Source organism: Myripristis murdjan, chromosome 16 (assembly GCF_902150065.1).
Source record: "Myripristis murdjan chromosome 16, fMyrMur1.1, whole genome shotgun sequence".
NCBI classification, from domain to species: Eukaryota; Metazoa; Chordata; class Actinopteri; order Holocentriformes; family Holocentridae; genus Myripristis; species Myripristis murdjan.
Window position 1 is genome coordinate 7,689,392 of NC_043995.1, and position 12,830 is coordinate 7,702,221.

Genomic DNA, 12,830 nt, shown 5'->3' on the forward strand with positions numbered 1-12,830 from the left:
CCAAATCTTATCATTTTTAGCAGGTGTCAGAACAACAGAATAATATTATAAAGCACCAAATGTCCGTTATAAAATAATTAAAAAAAAAAAAAAAAATCACATGTACAAATAAAACATGCTCTTGGTTACAGAACAAGCCTTTTCTGTTGACATACCTTCAAATGAAACTAAAGTGCAGTATTTGTACCAGTCCAGCTTAAAGAGGAGCCAACAGTAGAACTTTGTGGAGGCCGGCAGAGAATAGCAGCAAAGGCGATGGTCTTCTTAAGCAGTACCACATCATCATAGCAACATATCGACATGAGAGAGATACACCATTTCAGGAGGAATGATATTTATTGTATCCTAATTCAAATTTTTACTGAAATCCATATAAAATGATGATAATTAGGGAGTGGGAGGAAAATTGGGTTTACTTTAGTATCGTGATTCTTCTTTTTTTATCCTTTTTTTTTAATTACTGAATCAATTTAAAGATACTGATGTCTTATAGTACTAGAGCCTTATGGAATCTGTTAGTACCAAACATGTCATGTTAGGTTTTCAGTCAAGGGACTAAATATTGCTCCAAACTTTGGCTAAATGTTGGCAAGGGAAAAACTTTTTTAATTTTCTAAAATGGTGTATTTGTGCATTCTGGGGCCTAAACAGTCTTGGAGTTGCATAAATTGATTTTAACTGGAAAGCTGACATCACTGTATAAAATGACCTATAGTGACCTCTAGGTCAGTCACAGCTTTATGGACCTTAACAACCACAGTGTAGAGGGTAATTAAACAAATTGTAACATTGAATGATAATACTTAAGAACTGCAACACATATCACATTGGCAGCCAAGTATCATGATTGTATCACATTGGGAGATAAACATGTCGTCCCAGCCCTGATGATGATGATGTGGTTTTTGCTGGGCTCTGGACCAAACAAACATGCTTTCTTGCGCCTGGAAAATATAATTTGTCAGCCAGGACATTTAACTGTATCAAAAATTGCAGCTCCTGTGATTTGGATATTGGTACATGGTACTTGGCCATGTTGTGATTTCAACGATATTTTTACTGATTGTTCAGTCCCTAGCTAACATACTGATTCACTGATTACTAAACATACATAACCTAGCTATATGTTTCACAGAGGGTTTATCTGATGGGCCTTCTGTCAAACAGCCCATGAATATCAATTGTAAGTTTTTAAGATATCTTTGGCTTGTTTACAAGGCCATAATTATAATAGTGTGTTACTTCACTTATCCCTGTAGGCAAACCCATCCACCCCTCTTAGATTAATGTTTAGTTTTAACACATAACCCTCAGCGTTTGTGTAATAAAGGTAAATAAATGATTTGTCAGATGGCTAACGTGCATGTCTCCCTCTTTACTCTTCCCCTGCAACACTAAATACCTGTACCGATTGATTTGTCAGATAACCAAAGGTGCTTTCATTAGACGGTCCATTTAGTTATTTGTTATGACAAACAGCACTCCAAAATCGTTACAAGTGGTCCTCACTAATTGAGACCTTGGAAGGAGATTATGAGGAGCAATTAAACTGCCACCACACTTTAACCAAGTAGCTGAGTTTATGAGCAGCCAAAATGTGGCTGAGAGAAAGTGGATTAAAAATGCTACTACAACTAATAATAATAATAACTATAAAAAGAAAGAGCCTGATAATAGATACCCCCAATTCTGAATTTAGCCTAAAAATGCCGCTTAAATATCTTATTAGATAACTACAAATTCCTTTGTGAAAAACATAACTATCTGTTTACTTTTGCTTCTAAATACAAGGTCACTGTGGCTCCAGAGATTTGGCCTTCATCCTGTTTACACATGAAAAGTGTGTGTGATTGAGGCAGATGCTTTCAGGTAGTCTCCACTTGACATCTCAGGTGCATTTATTGGATGGATCATTGCACTTTTGTGCAGTGGAATGATTTTGTGGATCATTGCAAAGTTAAATTTCAGCCCACCTTGGTATTCATTTTTTTTTCCTGCTGTAGTACCTTTGAACGAACAGCAGAGGACAAACTTTCTTCACTGTCATGCAGGGACGACCCCCGTTCCAAATGCACCGGACACAAGGCGGCTCATTTGCCTGGTGTGCTCAAACACAGTAGCAGGACCTTCACTTGCCAGCTGCTGCCTTCCTTTTATCTCGCTCATTAAAGCTGCTGGAGAGTCTCAGGCCCTAATTTCCCATCTAAATATTTCACCTGACTGTGTATTATGCACAGTTGAAATGAGATTTCTTTATTCACACTCGCAGCTTTTGTCAGCCAAACATCCTAATCGCAGTAGTTAAATTGGGCACGGTCCACACCTGTTCTGCGTGTGACTCTCTTTTGGATTCAGAGCAGTGAAAGGAAAGCTCTGCATTTCAGGTGGAGTTACAAAACACGCCTCACCTGAATTCATTGATGTGCAGCAGTTGCCTTTGCGTTGCGTCATGACCTGTCTGTCAGAGGTTTAGCTGGAGGGTTGCCCACAAACAGCAAAACCGCTGCTGTGTTGTAGAATTGGGTTGTTCCCTGGCTTTTGAAGAGGCTTAAGTGGTGCTGCTGCCACGAGAGCGGGTTGCTGCGCGGCAATGGGTTGCATTAAACACTCACCGAGATCACACAAGTACCTGTATGAGTGAAAGAAAAAAAAAGCACTTGTCACTTATTTTGAAGCCTTGTTGCAAGTCAGTCACTCTCACAGGCCTCATTCAGCCTCCATAATGTGAGGAAAAGGTGCAGGAACATTTTGGCTTTGCAATTTGAGGGCCCTGAGGGAAGGCAAGCGGAGTAAAGTGGTCAAAATTGTAGTGGTCGTTTCACTTTAACATTTTTTTTTTTTGCAGTGCTGGCCATTTTTTGTTGTTGTTTGTTGACCCATGAATATATAAATGAAAACAGGTGAAACAGCAGCATATGCTCAAGTCTTCGTTCCCTGAGGCCTCTCCACTTGGCTAAGTTGTCTTGTGTTGTCTCCAAGTCAGCACTGACCCCTCCACACCAATTCCCAGTCATGAAGTGAGAATTCTCAGCGGTATTGGGCTTGGAGGACATAAACAGTCTCCAGGAGCAACACCCAGCATCCGTGCTTTCCTCTTAGCCTCCTGCGTCTACTGTTCATTCGCTCCAAGCTTGGCCCAAGAGACGTATTACTCCGCTCCAATGTTTTCTCTCAGTCAAGTATATTACAGCCAATGTGCAGTATAGATTTCATCTACACGTCAGCAGCGTAAAAGAAAACCCATTATGGCATCATCTCTCCCTCTCTGTACTTTCTCATAACTTGAGCCCCCTTTGTGGTGGGCTTATGAGCCTCTTTTGTGTGTGAGAGAAAATTTATGATAAGAATTAAAGGCAGGCAACAGGGGATTTGGGCCATAATTGATTTTGTGCAATTCAATTTTAAGCCTGTTGATTTACAATTTGCTGTCCACATATCAATCTTGAGTCTCTCCACATGAGGTGAGCTCACTGGGCCGGCTGCTGGTAAGCTGGATCGATAAAAAGAGTGTGTGAGCGAGAGAGAGAGAGTTGTCGGCGAGACAGCGTTAGAGTCTGTGCTCATGCAGGTGTGTGTGTGTGTGTGTGTGTTTCCGCTTGCACATGAAGACCTGCGGCTTTCCAGGCTTTGCTTCGAATACCTGATGGCATTTACTCAGCGCAGGGCAGCCAGCCCAACAAATCCACTGAAACCTCTGGTTGTTTTCTCTCCCTTTCTTTTTCTTTTTAGCACAGACTCATCCTGCACTCTATCTTCCTTCTATTAAAGCATTTCTGTAGATTTAGTTTTCTAAAAAGCTAAGTTCCTTTTATCTGTTTGTTTGACCTTACTGCCAGTTGTTTTTGGCTAGTTTCCCCCCCCCCCTCCAGGTGGCCAGTATTTTACTATGTGATGAGCAGCTTGCCAGCAGTTAGATTGCTGAAAGCATTGTGTACCTGTGCTATCTGACCTCGCTGATACAGGGAGAATGGAAAAGCCATTTGCTGGCGGTAAAGGGAGGCAGAGCGCGGGGGGGCTTTGAAAAGTGGCCAGCAGTGCCGCTCCTGATGACTTTCAGTCCGTTACCTCCTCTGCTCTCCCGTCCCCTCCCCCGTCTGGGCGCATCTGTCTCTCACTCGCTCTCGTTCACTCACCTTTGCACCCCTCCTCGCCCTCGTCTGCTCCCGTTCCCGCTCTCCTTCGTCAGTTCTTTGCTCTTTTTCTCTCGCTGATCCTAGTTTCTCTCTCTCCTTCTCTATTTCTGTCTCTCCCTCCACCTCAACTTCTAACCCTTCCTGTTCTCTCACCCTGTGCTGTCTCTCGCCCAGCTCTCTCTCACCGTCCCCCTCAGGTACGCGCCCTCCTCCTCCTCCTCTGCATCAAATTCCCGCTCACTCTTACATTTTCTCACTCTTCGCCTGCTCTCTCTCCATCCATCTCCCCCCTCTGACCTATTGTTCAGACCTTTACTACCCTCTCAGTCAGAGGAGGCGAGCCAGGCAGGGAATGAGATTTGTTTGGCTCCACACTCCAACCCCATATCATCTCTCTTCTCTACCCCTAGCTTTTTACTTGTTGCATGACAGGTCCAGCGCTCTTTGGAAATAAATCATCTCCTCTCTGAACAGGTGCCTGTGTGTATATGCATGTGTGTGTATGTGTGTGAGTGTGAGAGAGGGAGAGGGAGAGTGTGTGAGCGAGACCAGTAAGGGCTCCCTTTGGCCGGTGATGAGTGTTTTGTTGTTGAACATGGCTCCGAGACTGCCACCCCGCTCCCGTGTGTGTGTCTCTGTCTGTGTTTGTGTGTGTTATTAATGCCTCTGGCTGTGACCTGCCCACACTGTTATCAGCGTGATTTATGCGCTCTCTCTCCATACCATGCTTTCAGCTCCTTTTCCTATTCCTGTTCATTCAGACACCCCGCGTTGTTCTTTACTGTCTGGCTTGACATTTTTCTTTTTCTTGGTGTGCCGGTCAGTGTATATGTGTCGGCCTTTTAGATTGTTGTATGTATGCTTGTAAGAGAAAGCTGTAGCCTTTCTGTGCTGTCTGTAGTTGTCAGTAACAGAGCATTAGACCTTTCACATGCAGAGGGTTTTTCCTATTGGCTTTTTTTTTTTTTTTTTAAATAAATATATCTGGCATTAAAATTTCAGTGTAGGCAAAGATGCATGACGATTCTGTAAAGAGGTAGCCTTGCAATGTAAAACATCAGAATACAAGTTAAAATATACTCCCTCACCTCAGGAGGAGAGGATTTTTCTGAACTGTGTCCTCAGTGGCTCAGCAGACTCAGGTTTAATTCCTGGCATGCGTCGCCCCATCCAGACACAGTCACAGTCCATACACCTCAGTGTAAATCACTAAGCTGCGCTGAATACTCTGTGGCCTTTCGGACACAGTCGGGATCAGTGATGCGAGATTGTCAGAGCCTGCAGGTGGTGCTTACTGCAGAATCACAGCCTCTCTCAGGGTCCCATGTCTCATGTTCACAAAAAGGGCTTTTTGGCCATTTAACTACTGGAAATTAGGGAGCGACAAGCAAAGAGAAGGCTTGAATGACACTGTAAGACTGTCAAGGTATGATGTAAGGCTGTGCAATATATCTTTTCAGCATCAACATCATGATGTGTACATATGCAGTAGTCACATTGCAGGACTTGTGATGTCAAGTTAAGCAAATCAACTCAAACAGGTCATGCTACAACTTTTTTTGCTGCTTGATATAAAAGAACCACTCGCGAGGTTCTCAAGGTTTAGTCTCATTTAATGTTGTTTTGGATACATGGAGTTTGTTGCTGCACTGCTTATTTTGACTGTTTGATCAGCTGATCAGATTACATAGTGAACTGGTGGCTGTGCATGCAGAGCCTGCATGTCACCTGCCGGTAAACATGCACGAGACGCAGCTACTGTCACACATCATGTCACCTGGACGCTAGACGCAGGGGTTTTCTATGGGATTCAGGTCTGAGAAAGTGCAGGCCACTCCATTTGAGGTACCCCAGTCTCCAGCAGCCGTTCCCTAATGATACGACCTCGATGAGCTGGAGCATCAAACACCTGATGTGAATTTTGCCGTTAAACTCCTTGTTAGAGAACAGCAACTTGTGCAAAAAGTACTGAAACATTGAACAGTTGGACATGTGCATTCAAAAGTTTACAGAAGGTCACATTAAGTTCACCTGTAAAGGTTATAATGCATTTTAGGTTCATCCTGAAATTTCCCCCGAAAGCCGAATATCCCTAACTTTTTGTGAGTAGTGTATATATCTGTTTGTTTTTTTGTAGATGTAGTCCACTGTCTACTGAATTTACTCATCATTTTTTACAGTGGTGAAACAACAATGCTGAACAAAAAGATATCGCTTTTGATATCGTTTTGTACGGTCCCTATGTGCGGTCCCATCACAGGCAGTGCACATTTCTAAGATAAAAATGATTATTCAAACTAGCAAATACTAACACTATTGCTATATTATTGTCAGTAGTGGAAAGAGTACTACAAATTGCTCCCCAAGTGGAAGTATTGTTACTGTGATGATATTTTACTGAAGTAGAAATAGAAGCACTGCTGTAAAAATCTACTGAAGTAACAGTAAAAAGTAACTCACTTGAAATGCAAGTGAGTTACTAGATTCTTTTAATTGGAAATTTGGAAATTAAAAAAAAAAATCCACCTGAAAAGTAAAGACAGATTACTCCACAATCTTCCAATTTATGAAGGTCTAGTTCCTGATGCTTTCAAAAAGCACGTAGAATCTGTACTCTGTAATAGATGTTGTAATGTAATAGATTAAGATGTAGCTGAGTGCAATACTTCAGCGAAAGGGTACTTAAGTAAAAGTAAAATTACTGACTTTTAAAACTACTAAATACAATTACACAAAAGCTACTATATTACTGTATTTTGAGTAAATGTAATCAGTAACTTTTACCCATGATTATTTTGATTTTCGAGGATAGTTTAACACTTTATTCCACTTAATTAAAAGCTGCATAATATATAAAAGAAGTTATACTGTCAGTGCAAAAACTTATGAAAAGTTTCCTCATGCGAAATGTTTGCAAGGATGTTATCTCATCAGTGTTTTCATTTCATCAACTACAAAAACAATCTCGTTGATTTCTTAGAACACTTTTCCATAGGTTAATACACAGAGTGATGCACCGGAAAAGCCACTGTAAAGTTTTTGGCAGGATTTTTTCCCAGTGGTGTTAATTAAATTGGTTAATTTATTTGTACTGTGATAAAACACAATGAGATGAAAAACGGCACGAAGAGGGGGAAAAACACAAATCTGTGCAGCAGGAGAGATTTAAAAAACCCAAGGGGGGTAAAAAAAAAAAAAAACCCTCAAACAACAAACCCCTAATGCAAACAAAAAATGAGCACAAATCAGCATGACATACAAAGACACAACTGAATTGGTTAACAGAAATTAAAGGATGATAAAATACAACAGAGCGGGAAATGGGATAACAACCACAAAATGCATAAACGACAAGTGAGGGAAATAAATTATCTCTGGCACTGGAAATGAAATCATAATGGAGAGACTGAATACTATCCTGCAGCTCTTTTCTGTAGAAGTTCAGTATCCCTTTTAAGTTGCACTTGCTGTTTTTTCAGGTGGTGCTGAAGATCATCAAGCACTACCAGGAGGAGGGCCAGGGCAGCGAGGTGGTTCAGGGCGTCCTGCTGGGCCTGGTGGTGGAGGACCGGCTGGAAATCACGAACTGCTTCCCCTTCCCCCAGCACACCGAGGATGATGCAGACTTCGATGAAGGTAACTGAGAGCACTGCTTCCTTTCCATTTCTTCTGCTGGGCCTCGCCCGCAGTTGCAAAAATGCAAATGCAGTTTAAAATCATTGTCTGGCCTCATTGACCCGCCTCCCCCTACGCAATGTATACACAAAACCTCCAAAAGATTACATTAAAGAAGGTCTCAAAAGAACATGTGCCTTGGGCTTTTGCCAAATAAATCAATAACTGCTGCGATGTCTGCTAACTTTTTTGACACCTTAGCATTTCAATACGTCAGTTCTATACAGTCTTTGGCCTTTTTCTTTTCTCAAACTTGGAATTTGGGCTTCAAAATGCTCCCTTGTAATTTCAGTTCTGCTGCACTTCATGATGAATTCCAAACTTATTCCATTGCATAAGTGAGTGAGCAAGTTTTAAATTAAGTCACTGTGGTTAGGATGACATATTTCCTGTGAAAAATGTACATTATTTTAACCTTTTAAAATTGCTCTACAGTTTTTTTTTTTTTTTTTTTTTTTTTTTTTTTTTTTTTTTAAGTTTACCAGCCCCTGGCAGGTAATCTGAAAATTTAATTTCAGGCGCAACTTCAAAGACGTTAAAAATGAAGCAGATGGCACACTCTGGCAGTAGTATTGCACCCAACAAGACCAGACCCACAAAACTTGAATGGAGTAGACGGACCTTCCCATTTAACATAGCAGGATGGCTGGATTGGTGGCCATTTTCATGCGTATTCCTGCCATTGCAAGGATCCATGGCTGTTGTACCGGGCCAACTTTGTTGAAACTTACTTGCGGCAAGTTACTGACTCACTAAGGTGAGAGGTTTTACAGCAACAACCGAATGAGTAGTAGTGGAGTGTGGAGCATGGAGAGGCGTCTTGGGCACTATCTCTGTTGCCTCGCTGCTGGAGGGGAATGGAGGATTGTTGGACCAGTTGGTGGTAACTACTAATGCTGATTGCTGTTTTCAGCCAGCAGCCACAGAACAACATATCCGTTCTCAAGCTACTGTGACACACTTTACGGCCCTACTGAGGGGCATTGTCACCATAGCAACTAATCACAATTACCATTTTATTCTGTATCAGCCCCTTATTTAGAGACGTTACCAGGATAAACTGGTCAGTAACCATTCTATGCTGTTCAGGTTCTGTGACCAGACCGCTATGTCTTTGAATGAGGAGTTGTCTACATCTAATGGTCTGTCATATGTGTTTTCATTGCTTTTCATATTTAGTGGCGGTGTTGAATTGTATACAATGTAGAGTCATAAAATTTTGTTCTGAGGGGGCATTTGTGAAGTAGAAAAACAATATTTTTCCGCTCACTGAGACTCGTACGCATGCACTATCCACAGCCCCAAGAAACAGCAGGATTACAGCACTCTGCCATGATAACTATAAAAAGACACGTCAAGCCATAAAGATTCATGTCAAAAATGCTAAGTCGTTGAGCTGTTGAAAATATCAAAGTTGTGCACAGAATCTGAACATGTGATTGGCTGATAGTGTGTCTTAGCTGCCATTTTTAACATTGCAGGTGCTCCCATTGTAAACTGATGGAGAACCCCATTTTCTTTGGCTATCCTTACACATATGTTATAGGTATTCAAGTAAAAGCTGGGCTTTAATGCAAAAGCTGTGAGAACAAATCTCTGAGTATGAGTGAACATGTGTCTCAGAATAAAAATCACGCCCAGCGTGTCAGCGTCTACACAAAAATTCTACAGAAAGCATTTAGGAACATGTGTGCTAGTTACATGGAGTTCATTTCTATTGTGCTTTTCTTGGCTACCAACCACTCGAAGCACTTTACCGTGTTTGCCTCACATCATCCCATTCACTCGCTCACTCACTCACTCACACACACACACACACACACACACACACACACACACACTGATGGCAGAGGCTGCCATGCAAGGTGCCAAGCTGCCCATCAGCTACTTAGGGGGTTCAGTGTCTTGCTGAACACTTGACACACTCTGTGGAGAGGCCAGTGATCAAGCCAGGAACGCTCTGATTACCAGACAACCTCCTGAGCCACAGGTCCCATAGTTCATGCAGATGTAGTTCATGTGACTGCAGTATTTTTGGGGGGCGTGGGTGGATGTGGTGGAGGGGCTGCAGATTTCTAGCTGCTATCCCCTTTCACAGCACACCCAAGAAGCCACAAACATAAGAGAAGATAACAGACTAATAAGGGTTACAGACAGGGTACAGCAACCCACTATGCCTCTATATTTTTTTGTGTCTAAAAATGAGAGAGAGAGACAGAGATAGAGAGAGAGAGAAAGATGTCCCAGGCATGCCATGAGGACAACATCGACATTTAACTAAGCTAACTAGCTGCTGGGCGACCTGCGCTGTCAGTGTGGGGGTTGATGTGTGGGGGCAGCAGTGCAGAGATGGAATGGCTCCACTGTTAGTGCTGCTTGCAGGCGGTGTGTGTGAATGTGAGGCGGTTTTTGATTTTTTTGTTATCTGCGCACATACTACTCCCCCCCTCTCCTGCCCACCGTCAGCTTTTTGTATCAAAGATTGCCATGGCCCCTGACCTCAGCCCTCCACCTATCAAACCTTGGTTTCATTTTTTTACCCACATCTTGTTAGCGGCCCAGCAGCTGACAAAACCACTACCGAGTCAGTCTGAGCAACGGAAGGATGGGTAGAGAGAGAGGAGGAAATACTGCTCTAACAGGCCTCCACCACTAACAAGCAACTTTCTAAAATTCTGCTGGATACACAGGCGCCAAAGGTGGCTAAAGGTTGTCAGTGTCAGGAAATGGCTTGCTGTGTGTGTGTGTGTGTGTGTGTGTGTGTGTGTGTGTGTGTGTGTGTGTGTGTGTGTGTGTGTGTGTGTGTGTGTGTGTGTGTGTGTGTGTGTGTGTGTGTGTGTGTGTGTGTGTGTGTGTGTGTGTGTTGTGATTTGTTATGGTGTTGACTCTTGCTGTGCTGAATTTGCCATCAATCACATTCTTTAAGTTAGCACTGAGGCTTCCATGAATCCTTGGCAACCCTGTAGATGTGCAATAGATTCATTTCTGTCATGGCTGCTATGGCTGACATAGGCCTGCTCTTAGTTTGCCTCTCAATATGGGCCTAAATTCAAAATGGAAATCGAGAGACAGAAAATACCGTGCTGGGGGTCGTTCATGGCATTTATATGTGGATATTGAAATCAGGTCCACATTAAATAGAAAATAGTGCCTCAGAATGGGCTCTCTTAGCTGTCGCATGACTCCGTTTATTTTGTGGAAACGAACTCATGTCACGCACAACGACTTTGCTTTTAAATCACAGTCCTGGTAAGGTAATGATTTGACAAGGTGACATTATTGGAACAAATCGTTTTTTAAGGTAGATTTATGCCTGCATTTCCCCACTTGTTTTGCAAGGCTTTCAAACCTGAGCTTGTTTTTTTACACACACACAGCACAGCTGACCAATCAGACCACTCTTATCTCTCTCTTACCTTCTACCAACTAATTGCATCTGTTATTCACTGGCGATAGCTGCAACGCTGGTTGTTCTTTAATGGCTAAGATGCGGCACTGATCCCTGATCAGTGAAACTGTGACCATTCCCCAACTTAAGACCACAAAAGTTCAGAGATGAAAACGCAGTCTCCTCTTTGTCCGCTGGAGCCACTGTCACAGACATTGCAGTTGGCAGCTCATGCGGGTCTCAGCCCCCACCACCCCCCATCCCCCACCCCCAACACACACACACACACACACACACACACCATCTTTCAGAGGGGATGAGTGCATATTCAGTGACAGCGCTCCCTCTGCATAATCTGCAAATTGATATTCTTCAAAAGTGCGAGAGCCAAGCTGTGATATGAATGAGATGAGGCTTCAGATTCAGGTCTTGGACGAGGACCCAGCGGACCTGCATGTGCTCACGACACAGCCAGTCAGGCGGCCTGGACACATATGGGCTTTGAGGAGTGTTGCACGCATGCATGCTTGTTTATGTGTGCATGCCCCTCGCCATATATATTTACCTGTGTGCGTGTGTTTTGGTGCTGTGTGTATATGAAGCTCTCTGTGAGTTTGCCTGTGTGTTTTTGTATTTGCCTGTACCTGTGTTTCTCTGTGTGTGTGTGTGTGTGTGTGTGTTTGTATGTATACCTTGCCTCCTTGAGGCGCCTTGCCTCACAATTACTCCTTCAATTTACTTTCGGAGGAGAGATGGACAGGATGGAGAGGTGTGTGAGTGTGTGTGTGTGTGTGTGTGTGTGTGTGTATGTGTGCTATGCAGCATTTTCATCAACAGGTGCCAGTGTGGAGCTGCGCTTGCAGGACAGACCAGTTTGTGCCAGCAAATGTGACCAACGTGAGCAAGAGAAAGCTAGAGAAGGAGAGGTAGTGAGGGAGGACAGTAGGAGCAGCCCCTGATAAACAACCTTGGCTGAACCCCAAGCTTCTCCTATCTCCCCTGTCCTTGCATGCTCTGTCCTTGTATCGTTGACAAAATGTATGGAGAGAGATGTGCAGAGCAGCTGTTATTACCCAGCAGCCTGCAGGTAGCATGTTAATGTGCGTTGGTCCTCTCTCTTTTTGTTGTGGTGATACGTCGGAGAGGCATTCTGCTCCAGAGAGATTGTACAGAGGGATAGTTGCATCAGACCTTGTCTATTAGTAATTGATCGTAAATCCTTGACTGCTATTTCATTCACAATGATAGGAATCCAGAAGGGGCTAAATTTATCTGCCTTTCACATAAATATATGAAAGAAAAAAACATGATATGAGAAACAGTATTCTTTCCTGTGACTAGCAATATGATATTGAGTTAGTGCATCATTAAAGCACCCATAATCACAGTTTGACAGTGGTACCAAATATTTATGTAATGTTGTGCACTTAGATAAAAAATTGAAAATAGGAGAAGGCTCAAAGTGAGGGTGCACTATCCACATGGTTACCACTAGTTAGTTAAACAGCTGATAAACTGTGTCTTGGTTCGAATCGCAGGCTTACAAACGCGTGATGGGAAGCCCTGTTTGACTTGTCACGGGGACTTGAATCGAACTGGCCGTTGTACTTTTGAGGACATGCAGTTTATATTCA

At 42.9% G+C, this 12,830-nt stretch overlaps 1 protein-coding gene across 1 annotated transcript in view; it reads left to right on the plus strand.

Moving 5' to 3' along the window:
* The window catches only part of LOC115374068 (eukaryotic translation initiation factor 3 subunit H), a 58,919-nt gene that overhangs the window by 900 nt on the left and 45,189 nt on the right, over positions 1–12,830 (plus strand). Inside the window, exon 2 of the mRNA XM_030072796.1 lies at positions 7,613–7,769. Within this exon, the coding sequence (XP_029928656.1) occupies positions 7,613–7,769 (157 nt within the window). The remainder of the gene's footprint in view (positions 1–7,612; positions 7,770–12,830) is intronic.